Source organism: Onychostruthus taczanowskii, unplaced genomic scaffold (genome assembly GCF_017590055.1).
Source record: "Onychostruthus taczanowskii isolate IOZ18803 unplaced genomic scaffold, ASM1759005v1 scaffold145, whole genome shotgun sequence".
Lineage (NCBI taxonomy): Eukaryota > Metazoa > Chordata > Aves > Passeriformes > Passeridae > Onychostruthus > Onychostruthus taczanowskii.
In genome coordinates, this window is record NW_024498630.1 from 842,434 (window position 1) to 865,818 (window position 23,385).

The following is a 23,385-nucleotide window of genomic DNA, read 5'->3' on the forward strand; positions in this document are numbered from 1 at the left end:
GCAGTAAGTGATTCCTCCCCCCACCTCCTGGTGTGAGTAAACCTAACCACTAAAACTGTAATAAGCATGAAATTGTTTGAGAACACTGCACCTCTGGGGCTGTTTGGGGAGGTAGCCAGTTGCATATAACCTCAACTCACTTTCAGCCTGTGAGCATCCCTTCTTCCAATATCAGCTTTCAGGATTGCTGCTTTCTTTTTCAAATAACTTGAATTTCTTTGTTTTGGTTTGCCAGAGGTAGCTCTCACTGTGTAAAAGACCCTTTGCACCTAATGTTTTCTGTGGAAGATATTTATTCAGCTAAAAATATGGACAAATCAGGGTTAACATAGGTGCAACATGCTAAGCTAACAGAGAGCAACAAAGATGACTATGAAAGCAACTGCTAATCTGCCAGGCATGTGTACTTGTATTTGTCCAGGGTGGGGTTGGCTCTGAGCTGTGTCAGTAGAACTGGGAGGAGGCAGGAAATAGGATAGAACTTGTGTCCTAGTACTGTTCGCAGGACAGATCTTCCAGTGTGACGCAGGATTTAAGCTTTCTGGAGCTTTGTATTGATGAGAGCTTGTAAAGCTCCAGTTTGGCTGCCCAGTATCAAGCCACGTGGTTCCTTAGCCTTTGACAGACATCCCAAGAGGATGCAGTACCATGCCAGCAACATGGACATTTTGGTTTAAAATTGCTTAGACCTCCACTTGTCTGGTGATGATGCACTTGGCTTCCTGCCATTGAGTGCATGCATGCTTCCCTTTACCCTTCAAACATGTGAGCGAGCTGTCTAAGCCTTGCAATAGCTCAAAAGCTACTTGGCTGGGTTCCCTTGTCAAATTGGAGTATTGTTGATCCAGCATCACTGATAATACTGTTCACCAAATGCACATTAAAGAGGTCAATATGGGGCAAAATCATGCCTTCTGCCAGTATTTCCCTTTATTCCCAGCTGTTGTGTGAGGTGCTCTTTCACACATAATCTTCCTGCCTTTGTTTTAATTTCTGCATTTCTTTTCATTTGGGCAGTAGAATCTTCTCACTACACTCATTGTATGCCTTTTACTATCTAAATCTTGTGGGATCTGGATTTAATAGTCTTAATTACCTTCTCTGACCAGCACTAATAGTTTCCTATTTGAAAATAGCCAGTTGAAGGACAGGATTCTACCCCTCTGCTTTCATGAGACCTTACCTGGAACAGTGCATACAGTTTTGATGCCCCCAACATAATAATGGCATGGAATGACTGGAGCAAGTTCAGAGGAGGACTACGAAATGGCTAAAAGGACTGGAGCACCTCCCCACTGAAGACAGGCTGAGAAAATTTGGGCTGTTCAGCCTGGAGAAAAGAAGACTGCGTGGAAACCTCAATAGCAATCTTCCAGTACCTGAAGGGTTCTACAGGGAAGGTGGAGAACGCGTCTTCACCAGGAAGTGTAGTGGCAGGACAAGGACTAATACTTACAAACTGAAAGAGGGGAAACTTAGATTAAATATCAGGAAGAAATTGTTTACTGTGAGGGTGGTGAAATACTGGAATAGGTTGTCCAGAAAAGCTGTGGATGCCCCATCCCTGACAGTGTTTGAGGCTGGTTTGGATAAGGCCTTGAGCAACCTGGTCTAGTGGGAAGTGTCCCTGTCAGGGGGGTTGGAACTAGATGGTCTTCAAGGTCCCTTCCAACCCAAACCATTCTGTGACTCTGTGACTCTATGATTTTATGAAATCAGTTAAATCAGTTCCATTAAGCCTTACTGCTCTCTGTGAGAAGGGATTCTTGTGCTTAATATGCTTTATGTGTCATTTAAACACCATTTAAAGTGCAGTCTGCCAGAGAGCTGTAGTGCAGTTATAAACCAGACGCAGAACTTAATTGTCTGTGGAAAAAACACCAACAGGTGACTGTAGCTATTCCTATGATCTGTCAAACTTCTTTTTTCTGTTCCTGTGAGCAAAATTTAGAATAAATTTTGGTCCTAAACCAAAAGGGGCTAAACAAAGCATGCATCCACACTGGCTTGTTCACTCACCATCTTTCATGCTTTCCATGAGCAAGATGTTGTATTTTTCATGCTTTCTGAACTCTATCATACCAGAATTCATCTCCTCTTAAACTTGTTGCCATGTGGCCCTACCCCAGCGATAGGGACTGCTGGCACATGCACAGCCCAGCTGGCTGGTGATGCTGAGAGTTGTCTTCTTCCCTGCGCTCTCCTCTCTCCATCAGGGATGTGCAACAGAGTTATGGCAAAGGGGTGAATATCAGAAAAAACTGCATCTACAGCTTGCTGTCTGAGGCTTGGTGTGAGCAGCCCAAGTGGGGACGGTGAGCCTGTGGTGGGGAGAGGGGAGTGGGGCTCTGCAAGCCTTGCCAGGATGGCCTGTCCTTATGCCTTGGGACGTTGTGTTTCTCTCCTTGCAGATGTCGTGGCACCCACAGTACCACAGCTCCAAGTTCCGCCACGTGTATGGCAAAGCCGCCAGCAAGGACAAGTGCTACGACTGTGTGCCCATCACCCACAACGTCAATGACAACCACTTCTGCGCCGTGAACCCCAGCTTCATCGCGGTGGTGACCGAGTGTGTGGGCGGTGGTGCCTTCCTCGTCATCCCCATCAAGCAGGTGAGCTCCCCAGAGAGCTTACGAGGGCGTGTGAAGAGGCTGGAGGAGGGACAGGCTTTCTAGGGAGTCAGATCGCAGAGGATAGTCAGTTAATGCTGTTGCCCAAATTGCAAAATGATGGAAGAGGCCCCAGTTGCCCTAGCAAGTGACTCCTGGCATTAGTGTATTCATATGTCTTGCATTGCTGCTTGCAGATTTTTAACACCTTTCTTCATTTTACAACTCATTTGCCCTTCTTGTGTAATCATCAGAATGTGCTGTTCAGATGTTTGTCTCCTGGGAGAAACTGCAAATTAAAAAGTATTTAGTGGATAAAGGGGCAAAACCAGAAAGATGCTTTAGTGACATGGATTCAGCTGTGACCAAAGGAGAATATGGTATGTTTTGCTCTACCGTCTCCTTTGTGAAAGAATGGAGACACAGTTATCAGGCAATGAAGCTCTTAAACTTCAAGCAGTGATGCTGTGAAGACTTCTCTTTCAGAAACAAATCCCATGTATATGAGTTTTCATGACTTAGGATCTGGTGTGATGGAGAAGCTGACTGTCTGATGTTTATTGCTTCAGTAAACATCCAGGCATGCACTGGATTGACTTCAATATGGGATTATGATCTCTCTGGAATCAGGACAGAACAGATGAAAGGCAAAAGTTCAGCCTTTAATTAAAAGTTAATTGATGGTGTTATTGCAATGCCACTTTTTTCAGTATATATTTGCTAAGGATGAAAGTAAACTGGTTGTGCTTGAAGAACCTAATACAGTTTCCGGCCCTTCTGGACTTTGTTAATTCATTCCTTCAATGCTGGTGCTGTTTAGAGACTATCCTTCTAAAATTAACCACTACCCTGTTTTTCTTGACTGATTCACTTCTGCCCCCACAATGATGGTCTGTTGAGGCTCAGCAACTTGTCTTTATCATAGAACTGCATCTGTAGGCAGACAGCTGTTTACTGTGGGACCAAGCTCTCAAAGTACTGGCAAAAGTAGCTGAAGGTGCTTGTACTGCTTAATGTTAATTTTTCTGTCTTCTCACCTCTTCTCAGCTTGGCTAGTCTTTGTAGTAATTTTTCCTTCTTACACCTGTCCATATACTCCACCCAGTTTTGAAATATTGCATGCTGAAATCAAAGGCATGGTAGAACTAAAAAAGATACAGAAAAGGATAAAGCATGTCAATGAAAATGTCAGTACTTTCATATGAGGAAAGACTTTACAGGTCAGGCCTCAGTCAGTCTGGGAAAAAAGGCAAGATGTATAAAGCTGTGAGGAGAAGATGGTTAAGGAGCAGCTCTTTTTGATTTGTTTCGTGAAGAGGATTCTGGGGACCAGGGAGCAGACCATTAGCAGCAGATATAAATGCTGCTGCAGTTCAGATGTGGGGCTCACTGTTCTGGATGCTGATGAGTCTGGAAGAATTAATAGCTTCAAAATGGAGCTGTGGATAGGAGTTGGTTCCTTAAGGGTTAACATCTGTTTGTGGATCAGAGAAATTAGGTGCTTCACACAGCTTTCTCTGAATACCTGAATACCTCTGAATAGGTCTCCTGACCTATGCTGGGAGGTAAAGGAGCCTCAGCCTCCCAAAGAAAGGGATTCCCTGAGTCAGGACCTTTGGTACCAGCTACTTTGTTTTGTCTGATACACTTCCTAAGTGGTACCATCTGGTGCAAAGCAGAAACTTTTGACTTGTGCTTCTGATGGTGACTTTTTGTGCCTGCCATCTCTTGCTGTGAAGGTGAGCCATGGCAGTGTAAGTGTCCAGTGAGCATGGCAAGTGTCCAGTGTACTGGAAGCGTGGAGGAAGAGCGCAAGAGACCAAGAGCCAGGACAACATTTGGTCAAAGCAAGAGGTAGTAGCCAGGACAGGGAGGGCTACAGTTGCTGAAGAGGATAAACAACCTGTTCAGGGAGCTGTTCTTGTCCCTCCCTCCAATATTTTTTTAGTTCATTCTGCACGTGTTGCTACTAGGGGGGCTGCCTGTCTAAAGGATGTCTTTGAATGAAGCCTCAGCTTTGCTCTGTTTAACTGCACCTCCTTGCTTGTTTGTTGTACTCCTCTCCTGCTGAGTCACAGATACCAAGGTGTCTCATCTCTCCTTGAATAAATACCACTTTTTTTCCTTCTGCACCAGTCTTCTTCTCTGAGAGCTGGGGGGTGGGGTAGGGCTGGGGACAGTGGAGGTTATGTAAAGAATGAGTTCTTTGCCCTAGATACCATCCTTTCAGCAGGCCTTTGCATTCAGCTTTTAAGAAATTAGTAGAACATTTGCCATCACTTGGGAAATGGTCTGTTACAGGGTGTGTCAGTGACATCCTGGTCAATATGTGCCACTGAAACCAGCTGGGTGGAAGGGCAGCACATCTCAGCAGAGAGGGAAGGGGCTGCTGCCACAGGGGCTGCCTGGTGCCCAGAACAGGCTGACTGACTGTAAATCTTACAAGTTCGAGGAGACATGAGCTCAGTGACTGTAAATGAGAGATCAACTGCTTTCCCACAGTGTGGCCTGGGTGTAGATGTGTGGGGGAAGTGCATGCACAGCATGCCAAGGAAAGATCTTGACTGGGAGGGATATTTTGTGGCCTTCCTTTGAGAGATGAAGTCCTGCCTTTTTTCTTTCCTGATGACCAGACTTTGTTGACACTGCATCTGTCTCTTCCTCTGCAGGAAAAAAAAAGTGAGAACAAGGTCCCAAGAGACAGGAGATTATTTATGCCCAGGTCTGCAATCTCCAGTCTTTCAATGTGTCAGCACCAGGTGTGAGAGGGAGGATATCTGTGGCTGTGCAGACTTCGTAGATACAAACTCCCCTCCCTTCTCTCTGGGAACATGGTCTGTGAAATGAAACTGATGATGACCCCTCGGCCTTGTGTAACTGACTCGTGTGTGAGTGCTGTGCTGCTGCCCTTCAGGGGCAGAGGTGGGGCTGACTGGCCTCGCAGTGATCTACCCTGCACAAATCTGCTGGGACGGTTTTGACAGATGTTCCACTAGGAGTGATTTTTGTCAGCGAGCTCCAAGCTTTTCAGAAATGCTAGAACTTTAGAAAGGGAGTGGTTGAAAAACTGCTCATTTTCAATCTCTGCAGGAAGCTGTGGAAGTCAGGTACCACTTCATGGAATGACAACACATCTAGTTACTGAAATAGTTTTTGATCAATAGAATGAAATTTCCTCCAGCAATGAAGATCTTCACTTCCACATGCAGATGTGCATCTGAGACTAGCAGCTCTAGCTTTATGTCCTGTATGTTTGCTGGCTCTTGGGGCTTCATGTGTGATGAGTCCTCGTCTTGTCCCAGGGCTTGCAATGGGGCAGGTGAGGCTGGTGGCTGGGAGAACAAGGGCTCCTTTTCCAAAGCCTTTTGGGAAATTGGGAATGGGGTAAGAGAGCTTTGAAGCATGGGTCAGGCAAACTGGGCTTAGGACAACCTGGGAGTCTCCCAAAATGGAGTGGGGAGCAGACAGGCAACTAGCTCTGGGAGGGGACAGAGTTCTCTTAAGGATCAAGGGATTCTTGTCGATCCAACTGTCCACACTTTAAGCTGTCATCTTGAAACCAAGCTCTGAAGCCTACAAAAGGACACTGTGGGTGGAGGAGCACTTCTTATTAAAGGCCTTTTATCTCTCTTCAGCCTTCCCAAATCTCTTTGCATTGTCGCTGTTATAAAAGAGAATTGGTTTAGACTGTAGTTTTAAAAACCACAGTCTTTTACATTTCAAAGCCATTTGGATGTTCAGTTTAAAGCAGGTTAGTCCCAGTTTATGCAACAAACTTTCCAGTGAAACCAGAATAGTTGCACACTGGTGTCCTGTTCTGTATTCAAAATTGCAAAAACCCCCCAAAAATTTAAAATCTGGGAAAATTATATCCTATCCAAAACCTGCTTAGAGGCAGCAGTGATTCCCCTCAGCTCTGCTCTCCTAAGGCCCACCTCTGGAGAGGTGTAGGGAGTAGTACATCTACAGAAGTGTCTGCTTTCTAGGAGAGCACACATTTGCTCTGCAATTTGGTCTGCAGTTCTTCCAGGTAGGAAGCAGTAAGCTGGTAAGCACCACCAGCTTGCTATTATGTCTCTCTCAGATTGCCATTATGTCTCCCTTCTTAGTGACTGACTTTTGCTCTTTAGCTGATGCCTGGGGTGGGTCAGGGGGCTCCCCACACTTCTCCTGCTTCTTACAGAGGAAAGCAAGCATTACTTCAATGTTAATAAAATCACCACCACCCTTTCTGCGATTTAAATATTCAAACTTGACTCTACAGCAGAGACCGTGCTGGCAGTGTGGGTTTATTCAATGCAATATAAAAGAAATAGATAGCTTGCTGAAAGAAAAACTGTAATTTGTAATTTGTGTCACAAATATCTTTTTGCTAAACCCAAAATGTAAATAATTTTTTTTTTTTGTTGTTTGTGGGAAATGTCTTCTGAAGGAGAGTTTGCTGTTGTTTGTCCCTCCATCAAAAGATCTTTAAGAAATGTTGAAGATTCATGTAATTCATAAATGTGTCTCCTCCAAATTATGCTTTGGTGTCTGAACCTAATACTGTCTTCCAAATATGTAAGCATGCACTGAAGTTTTTTCACAGCAGCGTGTTCTTAGGAAAGCTTGGCAGTCTTTCTTTCCTTTGTGGTGGTATCATCAAGACTTGACTAGAAGGGCAGCAAAAACCCATCCTTACAACACCGAGAGCACCCAGGGCATTTGGAGGAGAGCAAGCGGAAAGAAGTTTCTTTCTGGAGCTGCCTTGAAAATGTCCTGTAATTCCATGGCTTACCTTAAGTTTGATTATATATTTTTTTTCCAGACAGGCAAGCTTGACCCACATTATCCCAAAGTATGTGGGCACAAAGGAAATGTTCTTGATATCAAGTGGAACCCATTCAATGACTTTGTAATAGCTTCGTGTTCAGAAGATGCCACAGTAAGTTTACCACCTTGTACTCTGTGTTAGTACCTGGCTAATGTGCTTTTGGAGGATGAAATTGAAAGAAATCAAAAGCTCATGAATATGAAGTGATGTGAGATGTGAAAGCATGCAAACACTTGTTTAAGAAGTCAGGAAAAAGTAAGATTCCTTTCTTTCTCCTGAGTTCAGACCTGTCTGATGCCTTCCATATGATATACCACATCAGTGTAATGAGGAAGATCTATTTTGTTGGGGCTTGTGCCTTTTTTTGGTGTGTTTGTATGATGAAAACAAAGTATGAGTTTAAAATGGAATGATATTAAAGTTTAATCTCTTTGAAACTCTGTATTTAAAAAAGCTTTAACACAACACTGTCTGGACCAGCTCTTTCAGATTAATTCCCCACAGAGCAAGTTTGAGCTTGTTCCTGCACTCAATTGCTCTGTAAAGTCATGCTGGATCAGTTGTGGTGAGCAATATGCATCATATAGTTCTGCAGTGGGTGCTTTGGCTCTAATTAGTGTGGTTAAGATGCAGACACTGTAGCAGTTGAAAGATTTCAGTTATGTTTGTAAGGGACAGTTTAGCTCATATTTCCCTACTGGAAGGTGTCATGGATTGACTCTGGCACAGTGCCAGTGCCCCCATGAGAAGTGTATTCCCCAATCACTTTCAAAAGGTCTTGTAAAAAGTGTGATGTTGATGTCTTTGATAGTGAGGATGTCTGACTAACTGCCATGCTTTTTTCCAGACATCCCCTGTGAGATCCCACTGGGTTTATTCTCACTCTGCCATAGAGCATCAGGGAGGTGTTTTATGTTATTTTCTCCAGACCTGGCTTGGTTCACATGCTCTGCCATTTCAGTTCTGCCAAAAAGTCACTCTTGATTATAAGCTTTTTTGATTGTCTTTCCTGTTTAGTGACTTGTCTTTGCTTGTTTGGATACTCCTTTGCCTTTTTTTTTCTTTCTTTTAAGGCTTCTTTCAGTTTCTGAGCTGATGGTAAAGATTTTATTGTATCTTCCAACCTGTATGCCAGGCTCTCATGCTGTCTTAGGAAGTATGGCATGGTATGACTTACTTGTGGCAGGGGGCACCACCTTGGTCACTCTTTTGAGCCTCATATGATAAATGCACACACTCTCCAAAAACATCCCACTACAGTTACAGAATCACAGAAGCGTTTGTGTTGAAGGGGAGATTTCTTTCACCACCTCTCTAGTCAGAGCACCTGTTCGTGATCTTCACTCCTCCCGTGGGGAATTTTTTCCTTCCAGTGTAGTTAATGACTGCTGTATTCTGTCCTCCTACCTTGCATTTCAAGACAGAGCCTGACTCTATTTTCTCAGTAGTCTTGTAAGTATTGAAAGCTTTTATCAATTTACCTGGAAGCTGTCTCTTCTCCCAGCTGAGCAAGCCCATCTCCCCCAGCTTTTACTCGCAGGGTAAAGTGCTGCAGTCTCCTGAGCATCCTGGTGGGCCTCCAGCATCTTTCTTGCACTGAGGGGTGCAAAACTGGATGCACTATCCCCAGCTTTCCTTTCCAGTTTTCTCCAGAAACTTGACACTGGATCATTCCTCAGACTAAAGAATGGAAACACATGAGCAGGTCTCAGTACCAAAAGTTATTTCAAGAAGTCTGTCTGTCTGTGACTGTACTCTCCTTTTACTACTCTCCCATCCTCATCCTAGCGCCAGGAAATGGTATCTCAGGGGTGACATGGAGACATCTCCTCCCTGCCTGCTAAGTAGCAATGACAGCAGACTGTCTTTCTTGGTGTGACTATCTTTCCTGATACCTCATAGCTGGACCTTGGATGTCACTTTGTCCATGCCCTACTAAAATCTTTGGGTTGCTCCAAGCCTTGAGAAGATCTCTAAGGCTACAGGTCCTGTGGCCTCAGTAGGTCCTTCTTCCAGGTGTTGAGTATACTTCTAGTGAAAATGGGATGCCTCTGATCTCCAGGCATTACCATATTGCCATATACATCCATTGCTTTTGATGCTCTCCTTTTGTACCTTCCAAGAGTTTTTGTATCTTCTCTGTGCCTTCATGCTGTGTAGTTGAAGGGCAGCCAGAGACTGAACAAATTATTTTCTTTTGAGCTCTCCTCAGATTTGCTGTTACTGCTTCCTTCTCATCTCTTGTCTGCTGTTGGACTCTGTCTGTGGGGTCAGAGTCTTGCTTAACCTGCCTGTTCTGGAGGGCTCAGATTGGACACACTGTTGAGACATCTTTACGGCAATATTTCCTCTGTTTTAAGAAAAGTTTGAGAAAGGTTTTTTGGGGTCACAGAGGTGTCCACCACTTCCACTGGGCTGGACATAAGAAGAAAAGTCTTCCTTCCAGTCTGTTGTTAGAAGCCTGGTGCTCTCTTCTATTTCTGATCATGAAGTAAGCCAGAGGGCAAGTAAGACTTGTGTGTAAGCATGCATCTAAGTGCTTACTGGGCTGGTCCTCCCTTTGAAGAAGGCTACAAACTTCTGAGTAGATAATGGAAATTTCACTTCTCCCACATTTCTCAGAGGTTTCTTGACTGTTAACCAGCCTTTCTGGAGCTTGCTTTGGTGGTACCACTGTTACAAAAAATTGGTAAAAATAAAAGCTTCTTAACACTACTATAGCATTAAGTAGCAGACATTCTTTATTTAGCTGGGTGCATGAGGGGATATCTCCTCTGAAATATCATGCATGCTAACTACAAAAGAAACTCCTGTTTAGATACCGTATTTTATGTACATAGTCACTGATTTTTCCCTGAATAAACATGTATATAATAATAATAATTTCCCTCAAATCAGTAACATATTTTCTCTCTCTTTTACGCATATGTTCTTCTGTCCTGGGTATCTCTTTGGTCATGCCTGGTGGTCAGTGACTCTCAAAGTCATACTTGACCGTCCAGTCAAGTGGTAAAAGTTGGCACAACTGGGCTGGTTGCTTTCCAGTTCTTCTTCTTGCAGAATGGGCATTATGCAGTTATACAGACCAGTGGTTTTTGAAGAATAGGCATTGTGTTAGCCTGCCAGGTGCAGACAATTTTTTTGTCTGACAGCACTACAGCTATCTTTTGTGGTGCATAGCTGGAGCTATGTAGAATGGTACTTTTGGGCATGGGAAGGATTGTATGTTCTCTGTGAACAGTGAGTTCCAGTTCTCACTGCTGTTTCAGGTGGGCTTAGGGCTGAGGCCTGTATGAATGCCTAGGGGCTGAGAGTTTGAGCTTATCCTCTCACCCCTTCTGTTCTTCTTGGCAAATCATCAGGCATGAAGAGTTCAACTTGTTGAAGTTCTCCTGCCCTCTGGTTAGAGGGGCAACTCTGCCTTTTACTTCGTTTTATCAGGCTTTTTTTGATGTAGCAGGGTAGACAGCTTGTTCACGCTTGGATTGTCCCTGCTTACCTGCAGACCTGAGTCTAAGATCTGCATATTCTGCAGACTAAAGAACTGGCAATTTCTGCCATTTAATGCAGCCTCAGATTCCAGCCAGATGCTTCTCTCTGCTTTTGTCACCAACCATTTCACAGCACGAGGAGTGGATGGTTCATTCTAGGCAGTTCTTATCAGCATGAACACAACTTATTTTTCCCTTTTCTAGTCTCTCAGCCCCATTCCTTTAGTGACAGCTGTGAAAACTGTAAGGAATCAGTCAGTCTGATTATAAATGATGATTTATAAGTGATGTTTTCTCTAACTACTGTAGAAGTTCATATGAATACTGCTGGACTCTACAGCCATTATATTTCTGGCAGGCTTGATTCCTTAATGGGATAAACACTGCTGAGAAGGGTGCTTATGATGTTTTCCAGGAGGTCCCAGAATTTGGGTCTGCTTCTTACTTGTCTTAGAAAGGAGCGATTCTCATCAACCAAACAGTAGGAGACTTGGGCAGCTGTGGCTGATTTCCACAAACTATGTTCCAAAGAGCATTTTGCTTTTGCTTCAGGCTAAGAAATAGATAAATTATGACATAAACATAGTAATTTTCATTGAACCAAAGGATTAATCATCTGTTAGCATCCTAAATACTTGTGTTTCTAGGGTTAGTGTGAGAAAGACTCCTTTTATACCTGCATAAGTTCAGCCCCTCTTGCTGGTTTCTGCTACTTTCTTCCACCACAGGAGGACAGAGCATTTTTTTCTTCATGCAGCATCCTTCTAGAAGGACCCAGAGCTGTAGGTGAGCCTGTTACAAGACAGCACACTCCCAGTGCTGAATGGCTTCAGTGCACTGCCCTTGGGAATAACTTTTCATAATTGTCCTGACAGGTGTAAGGGTTGGATTGCCAAATTTAAAGAAACTCTGGTAGGACTGCTGTCTGAAGATAGAACATAAAGAGGAGTCTTCAGGTCCACAGTATAGTAAAGATACAAATGACAAGGACAGGTGTTCAAAAAAGCCAGTTGCATTCCTATTCACTACAAAAAGAATAGTAATTCCAAGGCAGTTAATAGCTGTTGGTAAATTCTGAATTAGCTTCTCTTCAGGAATCTCACAAAGACCCATACTGTACCATTCAGGTTAAAATCTGGGACATCCCCAACCAGTTGCTAAAAAGAAACATTACCACTCCGAAGAAAGAACTTCTTGGGCATGCTCGAAGAGTTGGTCTGATTGAATGGCATCCCACAGCTGATAACATCCTCTTCAGCTCTGGCTATGACTACAAGGTGGGTCTGTGCTCCTAGGACACTCTGTTTGGCTTGGTGTTTTGAAATTTGTTTTAATTTCAAGCTGTAAGATGTTTCTAAAGAGTTTGGAAGCTTTCTTCAGGGGTAAATTCTATGGTGGCCTAAAGGCAAAAGGATATTGCTATAAGCCCAAACGGACTGTATAATTTTCCAGCCTTCTGATGAGCTTCAGTCTACTCTGCACTTGTCATTTACTGAATTGGATACAGCATGCAATGCCATCCACTTTTCTTTGTGCTACTGCATATATATATGCACTGATGTTGTCTATTTTTATGTAAAAAATGTGGTTTCAAAGGAAATTAATATTCTTTCTTAGATGAAAATATTAATTCTTAGATGACATTGACACATTGCTGTTAATATCAGGAATTATTTTAAGTGCTGAAGAACAAACACTTGTGATGGTAAGACCTATACATGTAGAGAAAAGATGAAGAAGAGAATAGAGTACAAAAAGTCCCTCGTGTGAGGCAGCAAAGGGCTGATTTTAAAAATTATTTTTGCTCCAGATAATGATCTGGAACCTTGGTGTCGCGGGTGCTGTTCTTTCAAAGCCAGTGAAGATTCTTGATGCTCACAAAGATGTGGTCCTCTCCATGTCATTCAACACAGATGGCAGTCTCCTTGCCACTGCTTGCAGGGACAGAAAGATACGTGTGATAGACCCTCGTGCTGGAACAGTCCTACAGGTAGGTTGGGTTCAGAGGTTTATGGTCCATCTGATCTCACCTCTTGGAGTGTTTCCTCTCCTGGGTAGCTTCATTGCCATAAAAGATGATGCATCTGCATTTCCCAAGGCACGATATGGTGCTGTTTCCTTCTATTTTCCATAGAATGCTTGCTGTCATTGATGAGAACAGGGATTTTGTATCTTGATACCATGTTCCTTGCTCCTTGAAACGTTACTTGGATTGTATTGTTTTCATAGGTATCTCCTGCAGCCCTCTGAGGGACATCATGGGAGGGAATGTAGAGATCAGGTGGACAGGTGGATGCAGGTGTATGTTTGTCCCAATGACAAATGTCCCAGTGGTTGTTCTTTTTGCCTGGTTTTGTTGGCTAGGTGCAGCTTGTAGCTATTTGCAGAGGTTTGTGTACACAGAAAGTCCTGCTTGGAACTACTAAAGTCTGCTGTCTTGCAAAAATGTGAATTTATAGTTAAGAGAGGTGAGATTGACTCACCTGGTCAGAGCAGGGTGCTGATAACACTGGCAGTATGGGATTAGTCCCTGTATGGGCCATTCACTTTAGAGTTGGACTTGATGATCTTCGTGTGTCCCTTTCACTCAGGATATTCTATGATGTGTTGTTGAGATTTTGGGAATGATCCTGAAGAGTTTAGGTCACTATTTTCAGATGCCTGGGAAATCCTGCTCATTGTTGTTCAGCTGGGCTCAGCAGATCTTTCAGATGTGAGTGAATGAGAGTTGTCAGGTAACATGAAATGTTGCATGAGTAAGACAACAGATGTTGTCTTACTCATGCAGTGTCCTTTCTCTTCTACAGGAAGGAAACTACAACTCTCACAAAGCCAGTAAAGTCTCATTCCTTGGAAACATGAAAATGCTGTTTTCTACTGGAACATCTCGGTGGAATAATAGGCAAATTGCATTATGGGATCAAGTGAGTTGGACCAAAAATCTTAACCTTACCAGCTTCTGTTTTCTGTCTTTTGCTGTCACTTTAACTTTCCACCTGCCACATACAGAAGAACTGATTTACAACAGGAATTCAGAAATGACCTGTCAGATTGCTGAAGGGTGATAGGTCTTACTGGTGTGAGACATAACTGAGTTTCTGGAGAAGTTTTCAACAGAGAAGCCTAAGAGAAAAAAGTGAATGCTGTGTCCATGTCCTGGTTTTGTCTGGGATGGAATTAATTTCCTTAGTAGTTGGCACAAGGTTGTTGTTTGGATTTAGTGTTGAAAGCACACTGACATTTTGAGGTGTTGCTAAGTAGTGCTTACCGTAAGTCAAAGACTTTTCAGTGTCTCATGCTCTGCCAGTGTGCAGGTGCACGAGAAACCAGGAGGGAGGATATCCAGGTGTCATGGATTGACCTTGGCACAGTGCCAGTGCCCCCATGAAAGGTGTATCCCGTCATGATCAACTGGGGGGACTTGGCCAGGAGCCATGGATTGCTACTCAGGGACTGGTTGGGCATTGGTCAGCGAGTGGTGAGTGGTTGTGTTGTCCATCACTTATTTTTCTTGGGCTTTATCCCTCTCTCCCTTTTCTTTTCATTACAATTGTTATTGTTCTATATTTTGCCTTTTTTTTTTTTTTTTTTCAGTTACTGAACTGTTTGTATCTCAACCATGGGTTTACCTTTTTCTGATTCTCTTCCCCATCCCACCAAGGGGAAGGGAGCAAATGGCTGCATGGTACTTAGTTGCTGACTGAGTTAAACCACAACAGCCCACTACAAGAAGAAATTGTTCAGAGTACCTCGTGGTTACTGTAGCTCTCACTTAATGTGGCTCTTACTGGTCTTACTGGCAAACTGGTCCTGGAAAGAGAAATGAGCTCTAGACACAGCATACTCAGATGATACCCTCAAAGAAGAAAACTGTGTCAGGTGTTTTTAATTTCTGATGATTCCTGATGGTAGAGTACTGAGGTAGTGCCTAATTGGTCATTTCCAAGACATCTGATCTCCTATCAGGATGGCTGCTAGCCTTATGAAACCCTGCTCTCATCTACCTTTCATATGCAGTGAGATGTTTTTACTTTGTCAGCATCTAAATATGTCCCTCTGTACCAACCACCATGCAGCACAATCTTTGTAGTCACACTTTGTTACCAGACAAAGCTGGTAGACCAGGCCTACGATTTGCTGTGTTTTGGCTATGTTTGGACATGGCTTCTTTGCACACGTGAGAGGCAAAGCATGATGCTGCTGCCTGAAGGCTTTCCACAATGCTAAGCCGTGCTGTGACACTTCATGGGTGTCATGTCAGGGTTTTACATGCTTGGTTTAAGAACACAGTGGGAAGATCTGTGAAGCAAGGTATGTAAAGCCTCCTTAGGAGCAGGGATTGGCACAGAGCCTGCTGAGCAGGCCTCTTTCTCACGTCCACACCCGTCTTTGCATCTAAACAGAGGCTCTGGCTTACTGCAGCCTGAAGCTAGTCAGTTCTGCAGGAGAAATGCGTGTTAACCCTATGCTAAATTCATGTTTATATGAGAATCGCCACATGGACAGCCATAGGACACCAGAGTCTGCCCTGTCAGTCCTCCCAAAATCACTCCCTTCATCGGTGCAGAGGTAGCTTTGTACAAGACATTCAAGCTTTGCACATGGAGTGGTGTGCTGTGTCCTCCTACATGGCTTACCTCAGAAGGCCAGTGGGAGGTTCTATCCTTGCAACAGGCACCTTCCCACTGTGCAGTGCTGAGACTGCTTGGCTGCTGTGGACTGCCCTTGTGTGTGGTGCTGTCCTTTTCACTGTCGTGAAAGTATTCCCTAGACTAGAGGTTTTGAGAGAACATGAGTAAAATTCAGTGTGAATTTTACACCAGTGGTGCAGGTGTACCCTGAAGGCCCCTTCACCTCCTGCAGTCTGGCTCATGTAGAGGCAGGCAATGTTTCTTACTATATCTATCCTGAAATGCCATCAGATGCCTGAGGTGTTATAGTGGTAGGAACTTCAGTCAAGGGCTGGGACAGAGCACCCATTTCTCACCCACAGAGCTTTGCAGCAGTCTGTGCATGGCCCCCTGCTCAGGGCCGTGGATCATTACAGAGCTGTGCTCACATGCCACTGCCAGGTGGGGTTCAGGTGAAGTGTCTTGGACTTGCCTGTGACTGACAGGTGATTGCAGCTGACTCTTTTTCCTGTGTCCTGCCCAGAATGACCTTTCTGTGCCTTTACTGGAGGAGGATCTGGACGGCTCCTCAGGACTACTGTTTCCCTTCTATGACTCTGACACACACATGCTTTACTTGGTGGGAAAGGTAAGTTCTTTTCATGTCAGCAAGTGCAGGTCTGTTTGATTCTGCTGTCAGCCTGTGTTGTGACAGACTGACATCAAAGATGCTCCTGAAGCACGTTAACCTAAGGATATGAGCAGAAGTGGTGGGGCCCGAGGGTGCTTCGTCATCAGGCCACATTTACCACCTTTACAGATGTACCATGTTTATTGTGGAGAGGTAAGCAGCTGGGTCCTACCTTCCCATATAGGAGTTTGAGGATAAACATTTGTTTCATTGTTGATCCTGCATGACTTCTTGGGGCCAGGAATTCTTCTCAGACTGTTATGCTGAACAGCAGTGTCTGGCTGATGTTGATTTTCTTTGCTTTTAGGGTGATGGAAACATACGGTACTATGAGATAAGCCCTAAGAAGCCATACCTGAACTATCTGATGGAATATCATTCTCACTTACCACAGAAGGGAGTTGGTGAGTGGCAGAATGTCTAATGTTACAAGAGAATTGTGATTTCTTCATTTTAGAGGCTGCCAGAGTCTAGGACTATCCAAAATACTCTTGAGAAAAGAGAATAGGTCAGGTTCCTCCACACAGGTTTACAGGTACCTACAGTCAGCTTGGTGTAGCTCACCTGAATATGATAGGTGATATTACAGGGTCAGAGCTTGGAAAGGGCACTTCTGACCAGCAAGGGCTGGGCAGTTTTACCCGTCACTGCTACATCTCCTCTCACATACCTAGTCAAGATGGAGAGGAGGATAGTCTGGATTTAAAGGCGGAGAATGCTCCTTGCCGTTTGTCAATCTCTTTCAAGATTTTTGTCTTTGAGCTCTATTTCCATCATTCCCACTCTGTGATTTCTCTGGTAACAGATGCTTCACAGCTTACTACCTTCAGTCTTTATTGCTTGTCTACCTTCTTTTTTACTGACATTTCCTATTTAGAAATAGATCTGTTATGATTAGGTCATCTCTCCTCCCTTGGAGACCCTTGCTTATTAACCTGTCTGTGTACTACCCGCCACGCTGTTTAATGAATTCAAGTGAGAGAATTTAGCTTTCAGCCCTCAGACCTTATTGTTAACCCTTTCTTGAACCTTCTCTGGTCTACTCTGAGTCATATTCCTCTACAGGTTTTTAGGATCATTAACACCCTTCCACACTATCTGTGGACACTCCTGCTCTTAGAGAACATCGGTAGGGATATTTGGCGGCACTGAATTTTGTGCCTGCAGGTTGCCTTAAAAAAAATTAAAAGGAATATATTATTTAAAACTTAACTTTAAGGATCTCCTCATTATTCAGTTTTTACAAGCCTTCCACTACAACATCCTTATTTCTCATTGTCATAGTCTCCTAAAAAATCATTTCACGCAAAGTAAGTGTACAGATGTTTTTAAAAGGTGAATTAAGTCTACTTCCCTAACCTGCTTTGTTGAGCTGATCAAGCATACTGCAAAGGTTATTGTACAAAAATTCTTTTCCATGTTACCAAAACAAAATACTGTGTGGAGGAGTGGAGTTTAGATTCACTTTTAAATGAATTCATAATGTAAAGTGCAACAGGCCTTCACATAGAATCTACTGTTTAATGAAGTCACTGGGTATTAGTAGAAAACTAAGCTTGTGTGCCATGAAGCAAGGTCTACAAGCATAAGTAATTTCTTTTTTTTAAGGAAATTGATGTGAATATAGCTTTGAAGTATGCAAGGTAATGAGAAAGAAACCCACTGAGTTTATCAGATACTTAGAGACCTCGTGTGCCTTAGCCAATCCCTAAAACACAAATGGACAGAATCGATGTTCACACCCTTCTCATTCTCATTTCTGTTTTGGGGCGGCACTGGAGGAGGATACTGGCCTGGTAGGTATTTCAGCCACATAGAGCTATTCTGGTGTTGTTTAGGTGGCCTGAAATTCCTTCCTAGTGATCCTGATACTCAAATCCTGTGGCATTATCTGCCAGCTCTGCTCTGTTCTGCTCACTCTATTTGGAGCTCATTAGAATGCATAAGGAACAGGAGGCTTAGCATGAAAACCATGCATGTATGTATGTAACAACATGATCTGATAGGAAAAAAAAAAATTTATTCTTGTCATTTGTGCCACTGAGCCAGTTTTGGATTCACACCTCAAACCATGCTGATATGGTGCTGATGCTATGACTTCTTTCATTGTTGGATGACCCTTTTCACATGGCTGATGACATTAACTTTCCTAAGGAGATTTATATTCCATTTGTTTCATGCTCTTCCCCCAGGAATGATGCCAAAGAGAGGTCTTGATGTGGCAGCTTGTGAAATTTTCCGTTTCTACAAACTGATACCAACTAAAAGCCTGATTGAGCCCATCTCCATGATTGTGCCTCGACGGGTAAGTCGACCTCATATCATGTTCTTATCAGAGGCAAATATCAGAGAAAAAATGAGGGCACTGCCTCCTCTCTGTGACTCTTGGGGGAAGGAGAGTAGGTGGAACAAGAGATTTTTTTCTCTCCTTTCATGGGGGACGTAGCTGACCTGTTTCTGGGGCAGCCCTATTTGGTAACTTAAGAGTTACTCAGTTTACTCGGTTTAATAGCTGACTTTCCAAGACATGCTGCCACGTCTGCTAGCTGTCTGTAAACTTCTCCAATAGAATCTGTTTGACATAATGACAAAAGAGGGAGAGGGATTGGATCTGGTGGTGGGTGGCATAATAATCTCCTTGTGGAAGGAAAAAGAATCACCCTGGTAAAACAGGAACATGCGTCTATACCCACTGGGTGGAGTTGTGTTACAGACAGCTGTTCTGCAGCATGTAAGGCATGACTGGGGCTGATGCAGGAGTAAGTCTCAGAGCTGGTGTCATTAGAGAAAGAAACAGGCCTTGAATCTGTAGCTAGCCAAGGTAGCTCCTGTGTGACTGTGTGGGCATAGGTACATGGGAAATGTCAGTACTGTGCTCTCTACTTCCAGAAAGTAAATAATATAATATAAAAATATAGAAATATTTTTAATATAAAAAGAAGGTATGAGTTTCTTGAATTCAGACACACAGGGGAGCTAATGCTCACTGCAACTCCCAACCAGGCGTGTTGCTCCAGCTTTATCTCCTTGGCCAGTTTCTGTCAGTTATAATCAGCTGATGCTTCGGGACTTGTCCATCCTTTGTACCTATGTTTTCATCCTCAGGAACATGATTTCATGGGAGTTGAGTTAGCCTATGTCAACCTCCCCCAGTCTGAAGACTTTACCAGCATGAATTAAATTAGGCCTCCAGATGTAATTCTTCTGAGTTGAGATGAGAAGCAGAGAGGTACAGAGCAGGTGAAAAGACTTTATGTCCATGCCAGTGAGTGCTCATGACACTCCCTGTGCTGAAGGGGAATAAATTCATTTCTTCACCACAATCTGGTATGACCTCTTTAAGCCAAAATCTCACTGATGTAGTTACTCTGGCCTTTTGTTTGCTTCCAGTCGGAGTCATACCAGGCAGATATCTACCCCATGACTGCAGCAGGCCAACCGGCACTGACAGCAGAAGAATGGCTCACTGGGATTAACAAAGGTCAGCACACATGGAGAGCTCCCCAGCCCTTCAGCTCCCCTGTGGATGCGATAACCTGGTCAGAGAGTGAGAAAGCTAGATAAGTTTTCCCAGAATTGGTGTGGGAGACTTTACGGAGCTGGTGATAAACAATGATAGTCAATTCTTAAAAACAATTTGCAGGTTTTTCTAGTATCTTTTTTCCTGTTTGTCTCCTAAGATTGTTTACAAATGGGCGTCTTGTTAGTTAGTCAATCAGGTGAAATGTATTGACTAAATGACCAATCAGGTCTGCCGAGCTGCTGTCCGAGTTTCTCTACTCCCCCGGGCAGGGGAGGAGGTCGCGCCGGCTGTGCTGAAGGCACCACAGCAGACAGCCGGGGGGGGGCACTTCCTAGATGCGCCGGAGCGTCCTGGGAGCGCCTCAGCAAGGGGCAGCAGCGAGCAACAGGCAGGCGAAGTAGAAGAAAGAAAGGAGGGACCCTCCTCGGGGGTAAAATCCAGAGCCGTTTATTAACTCCAGGGGAACCAGCCGAGCAGGGACCACGAGACAGGAATACAGCAGCTTATAAAGGGGGCGGAAACACGGCACATTAACCAATGAGGGAGAACTCTGGAGTGAACAAACTCGTAAGAAACGTGCCGGCTAGCCAATAGGGAATGTGACAAGGAGGGACCCTTGTTCCCGATCCAATCACCCACCGAAGAGAGGAGAACTTTCTGGAATATGGGAAGGAGACAGTGGGTGATGGACAGGAACTTGGGGAGGGATTGACAGAAGGTAACCAGGGAAACAGGGGAGGAGAGAACGAATTGGCACTCTCAGAGAGAGAGGTTCCAGGGGAGGGGGAGAGGGGGATCCCAGGACCGAACCATTATAACTTTAGGGGGTAACAGAACACACCAAATGAATCCTGCAACACAACACAGGTCCACCTGTATTGACTAGGGTATAAAAAGAAGTGGTTCAGTAGAGACGGGAGGTGGTATTTAGCCTTCTGTCTGTCTGTGTCATTTGTGGTACTCCCCAGGGCTTGGGTAAGCTGCTGCCAGCTCTCTGGCCTATTACCTATCAGGGAAAGATAGAAAGGAAGAGACAGAGTAAGTATAGATGGAAGTTAAAATAATTTGTTGTCTGTAAATTCTGGCAGCTGCTCCAGTCAGGTGCCTCCATGTTTATCTCGGAATGAATTGGTTGAAGCTAGTTGTTAAACTGAATTGCTTACCAATAACTTTGGAGTGTGGTTTGGGAGTGCTCACTTGTCTCCTCCCTCCCTAGGGCCTCTCTTGGTATCTTTGAGACCAGACTCTGAAGGTGCAAAGTCCCTACCACAGTTTCTTGAGCCAGAGTCCCCCATGGAAGCTACTGCCCTGAGCCAGCAAGAGGAAGCGCAAGGAAGGATGTCACTGGAGGACCAGCAGATGCCAGGAGAGATTGAAAGTAGCAGAAAAAGGCAGAAAGTGGATGAGAGTCTGCCAGAAAATGAGCAAATGTGCCTCTCCAATGGCTTTGACATATTTGAGTATCCACCACCAAAAACTGAAAATGAGGTATGAATGTCTGGGGTGAAGGGTTGGGACTACAGGGGAAGCTCAAAGCCAGATGATGCAAGAATGCCATTCACATGGTGTCAGTTCAGGGAGGATTTATTTTGCAGGCCTGAGTCAGTGCAGTGCAAGCTCTTTGTTCTTTGTGGTGGCAGAAACTCTGCCTGCCCTGACTGCCACAAGGGAAGCAGAAGTGCAGCCCAGCAGCACTTCAGCTGAGAGGGTCTGGAAAGGAGGGGCAGTCAGCATTCTCACTTCCCAGGCATTCTTGTGGCACAGACCTGCCTGGTGACTGGCTGGGCACAGGGAGGTCCTTGTGACCTCCAGGTTCTGGAGAAGAGAAGGGGGTTTATGCAGGATAACTCTTGGATGAGAACTGCAGTTAGCAAGCCTATTTTCCAGAAAATATGACTGCCACACCCTGTGGTGTGAAAAATGATGTTTTCCTGCACTTTTCTGAGCTGGCATCTCAAGGTTACAGAAGCAGCCCTTGTAGAACTGAGTGCTCTGCTGCATGCATAGTGAAAGACAATGGTAGTCCCAACTGGAGGAAGAAAAAGGACTTGTCCAAGGTCAGAGAAGGAAATGTGGCAGACGCAGGAATTTAGACTCCAAATACTTCCTGGGAAACTTATGCAGTCACAGCCCAATCTAGTGGACAACAAGAGCACTGCTGATGTTATCTGCTGGTTGAAGGCCTCCTCCTTAGATGTTTCTCTCAAAATGATGTGACAACTCTGGTGGCATTGCCAGGTTAAGCCTATGTTTTCTTAGTATAAAGTAAATAAAATGTGTTTTCTTACAGCTTTTACAGATGTATTACCGGCAACAGGAAGAAATCCGTCGACTACGTGAGCTGATAATCCAGAGAGATATCCGAATAAAACAGCTAACACTGCAGCTCAAAAACCTCTGCATAGACACAGACAATAAATGAGGTTGCTGGCCTGCAACTCTTTGTACCCCTGGACACAGGGGGAAGACCCCATTGCCAGCAGATAACTCCTAGGTTTTTTACTGGGGGTAAAATTGATATTCCAGGCGGCATGGACTTCCCTGGCTTGTGGTGGTCACATTTCCCTAATCATCACCATACACTTTTTGATGGACTTGCTGCGCTTCTTCAGGCTCCCATTGCTTACCTGCTCACCAATGTCAGAAGCTTGTGTATTAATGCTACAGAGAGACTCTGGAAAGTCTTGCTCTTTTGGTCCTGGAGAAGTTACATGTTAAGCTCCAGGAATGACCTGTTTTGCTGCCCCTCCCCATGACAGGAGAATGGGAGACTGAAGGCAGCTACCAGCTTCTTTTCTTGCCCTAGGGCCCAGCAATGTGGCTCCTGACCCCTTGCTCAGGGAGTCCACTCTGCTGAGCTTCAGAGGCACCTCTAGCTTCAAAGTGATCCTTAAGCACTCCTCTCACCTCACAGCTTGACCCTGCCCCCAGGTGGTTTGTGAAAGCTGTGGATGCCCTGACCTAGTGCTGGGGATAATCCCATTCTGGGGAATGCACTGGGGATGCCAAGGGCCAGTACTCTTTTGATGGGAAAAGGAGAGTTGGTGTTGGATGTCCTACAATAAAAAGGTCATGGTGTGGGCTAGTTCTTACCAGAGAAGCTGAAGAGTCTCTCTGTCATATGAATTAGTGGCCTTCTTTCCCTTCTTCTGCCAAAGACCAGCTGCAGTCAGCTGGGGGTCATCAGAGATTGAGAACAACATTTAAAGCTGCATAGTGTTGACAGTGGGGGAATTTGCGAAGAGGGTCTAAAAGAATAAATGGAGAGCTGGACCAAAGAACACTGAGAGTGGCCTTGCAATGCCATTGGCCTTCACCTGCCTCAGCACACTGGGGTCAAACCCATCTGGTTCCACAAATATGTGTACATACAGGATGTTGAAGCATACCTTAACCTGCTTCTCCCTATTTTGATCCTCCCTAATATGCCCCAGCCCACTGCAGACATTTCAGCAATGGTGCTAGAAGTGTTGTGTCAACCACAATAAGATCACAGGGCTGTGGCCAGTCATGAACAGCCCTCCAGGACTGCTGGAGTGTCACTTGTCCTTAATGACTGCAGTTGCTGCTTCCCTTCACTCCCAGGTGCCAGCACCTTGTCCCATTCCTGCAGCTGTCTACAGCTTCAGCTTCCCTCTTGCCAGCTGT

General features: G+C 44.5%; 1 protein-coding gene across 1 annotated transcript; it reads left to right on the top strand.

Moving 5' to 3' along the window:
* The first annotated feature begins 2,411 nt into the window (after positions 1-2,411).
* Positions 2,412-22,159, top strand: CORO2A (coronin 2A). Its single transcript, XM_041398394.1, has 11 exons — positions 2,412-2,612; positions 7,417-7,533; positions 12,041-12,190; positions 12,724-12,903; positions 13,721-13,837; positions 16,068-16,172; positions 16,522-16,618; positions 18,407-18,519; positions 19,605-19,695; positions 20,954-21,225; positions 22,028-22,159. Exons 1-11 carry the CDS (start codon positions 2,412-2,414, stop codon positions 22,157-22,159), a joined length of 1,575 nt encoding a protein of 524 aa, XP_041254328.1.
* Positions 22,160-23,385: the final 1,226 nt, after the last annotated feature.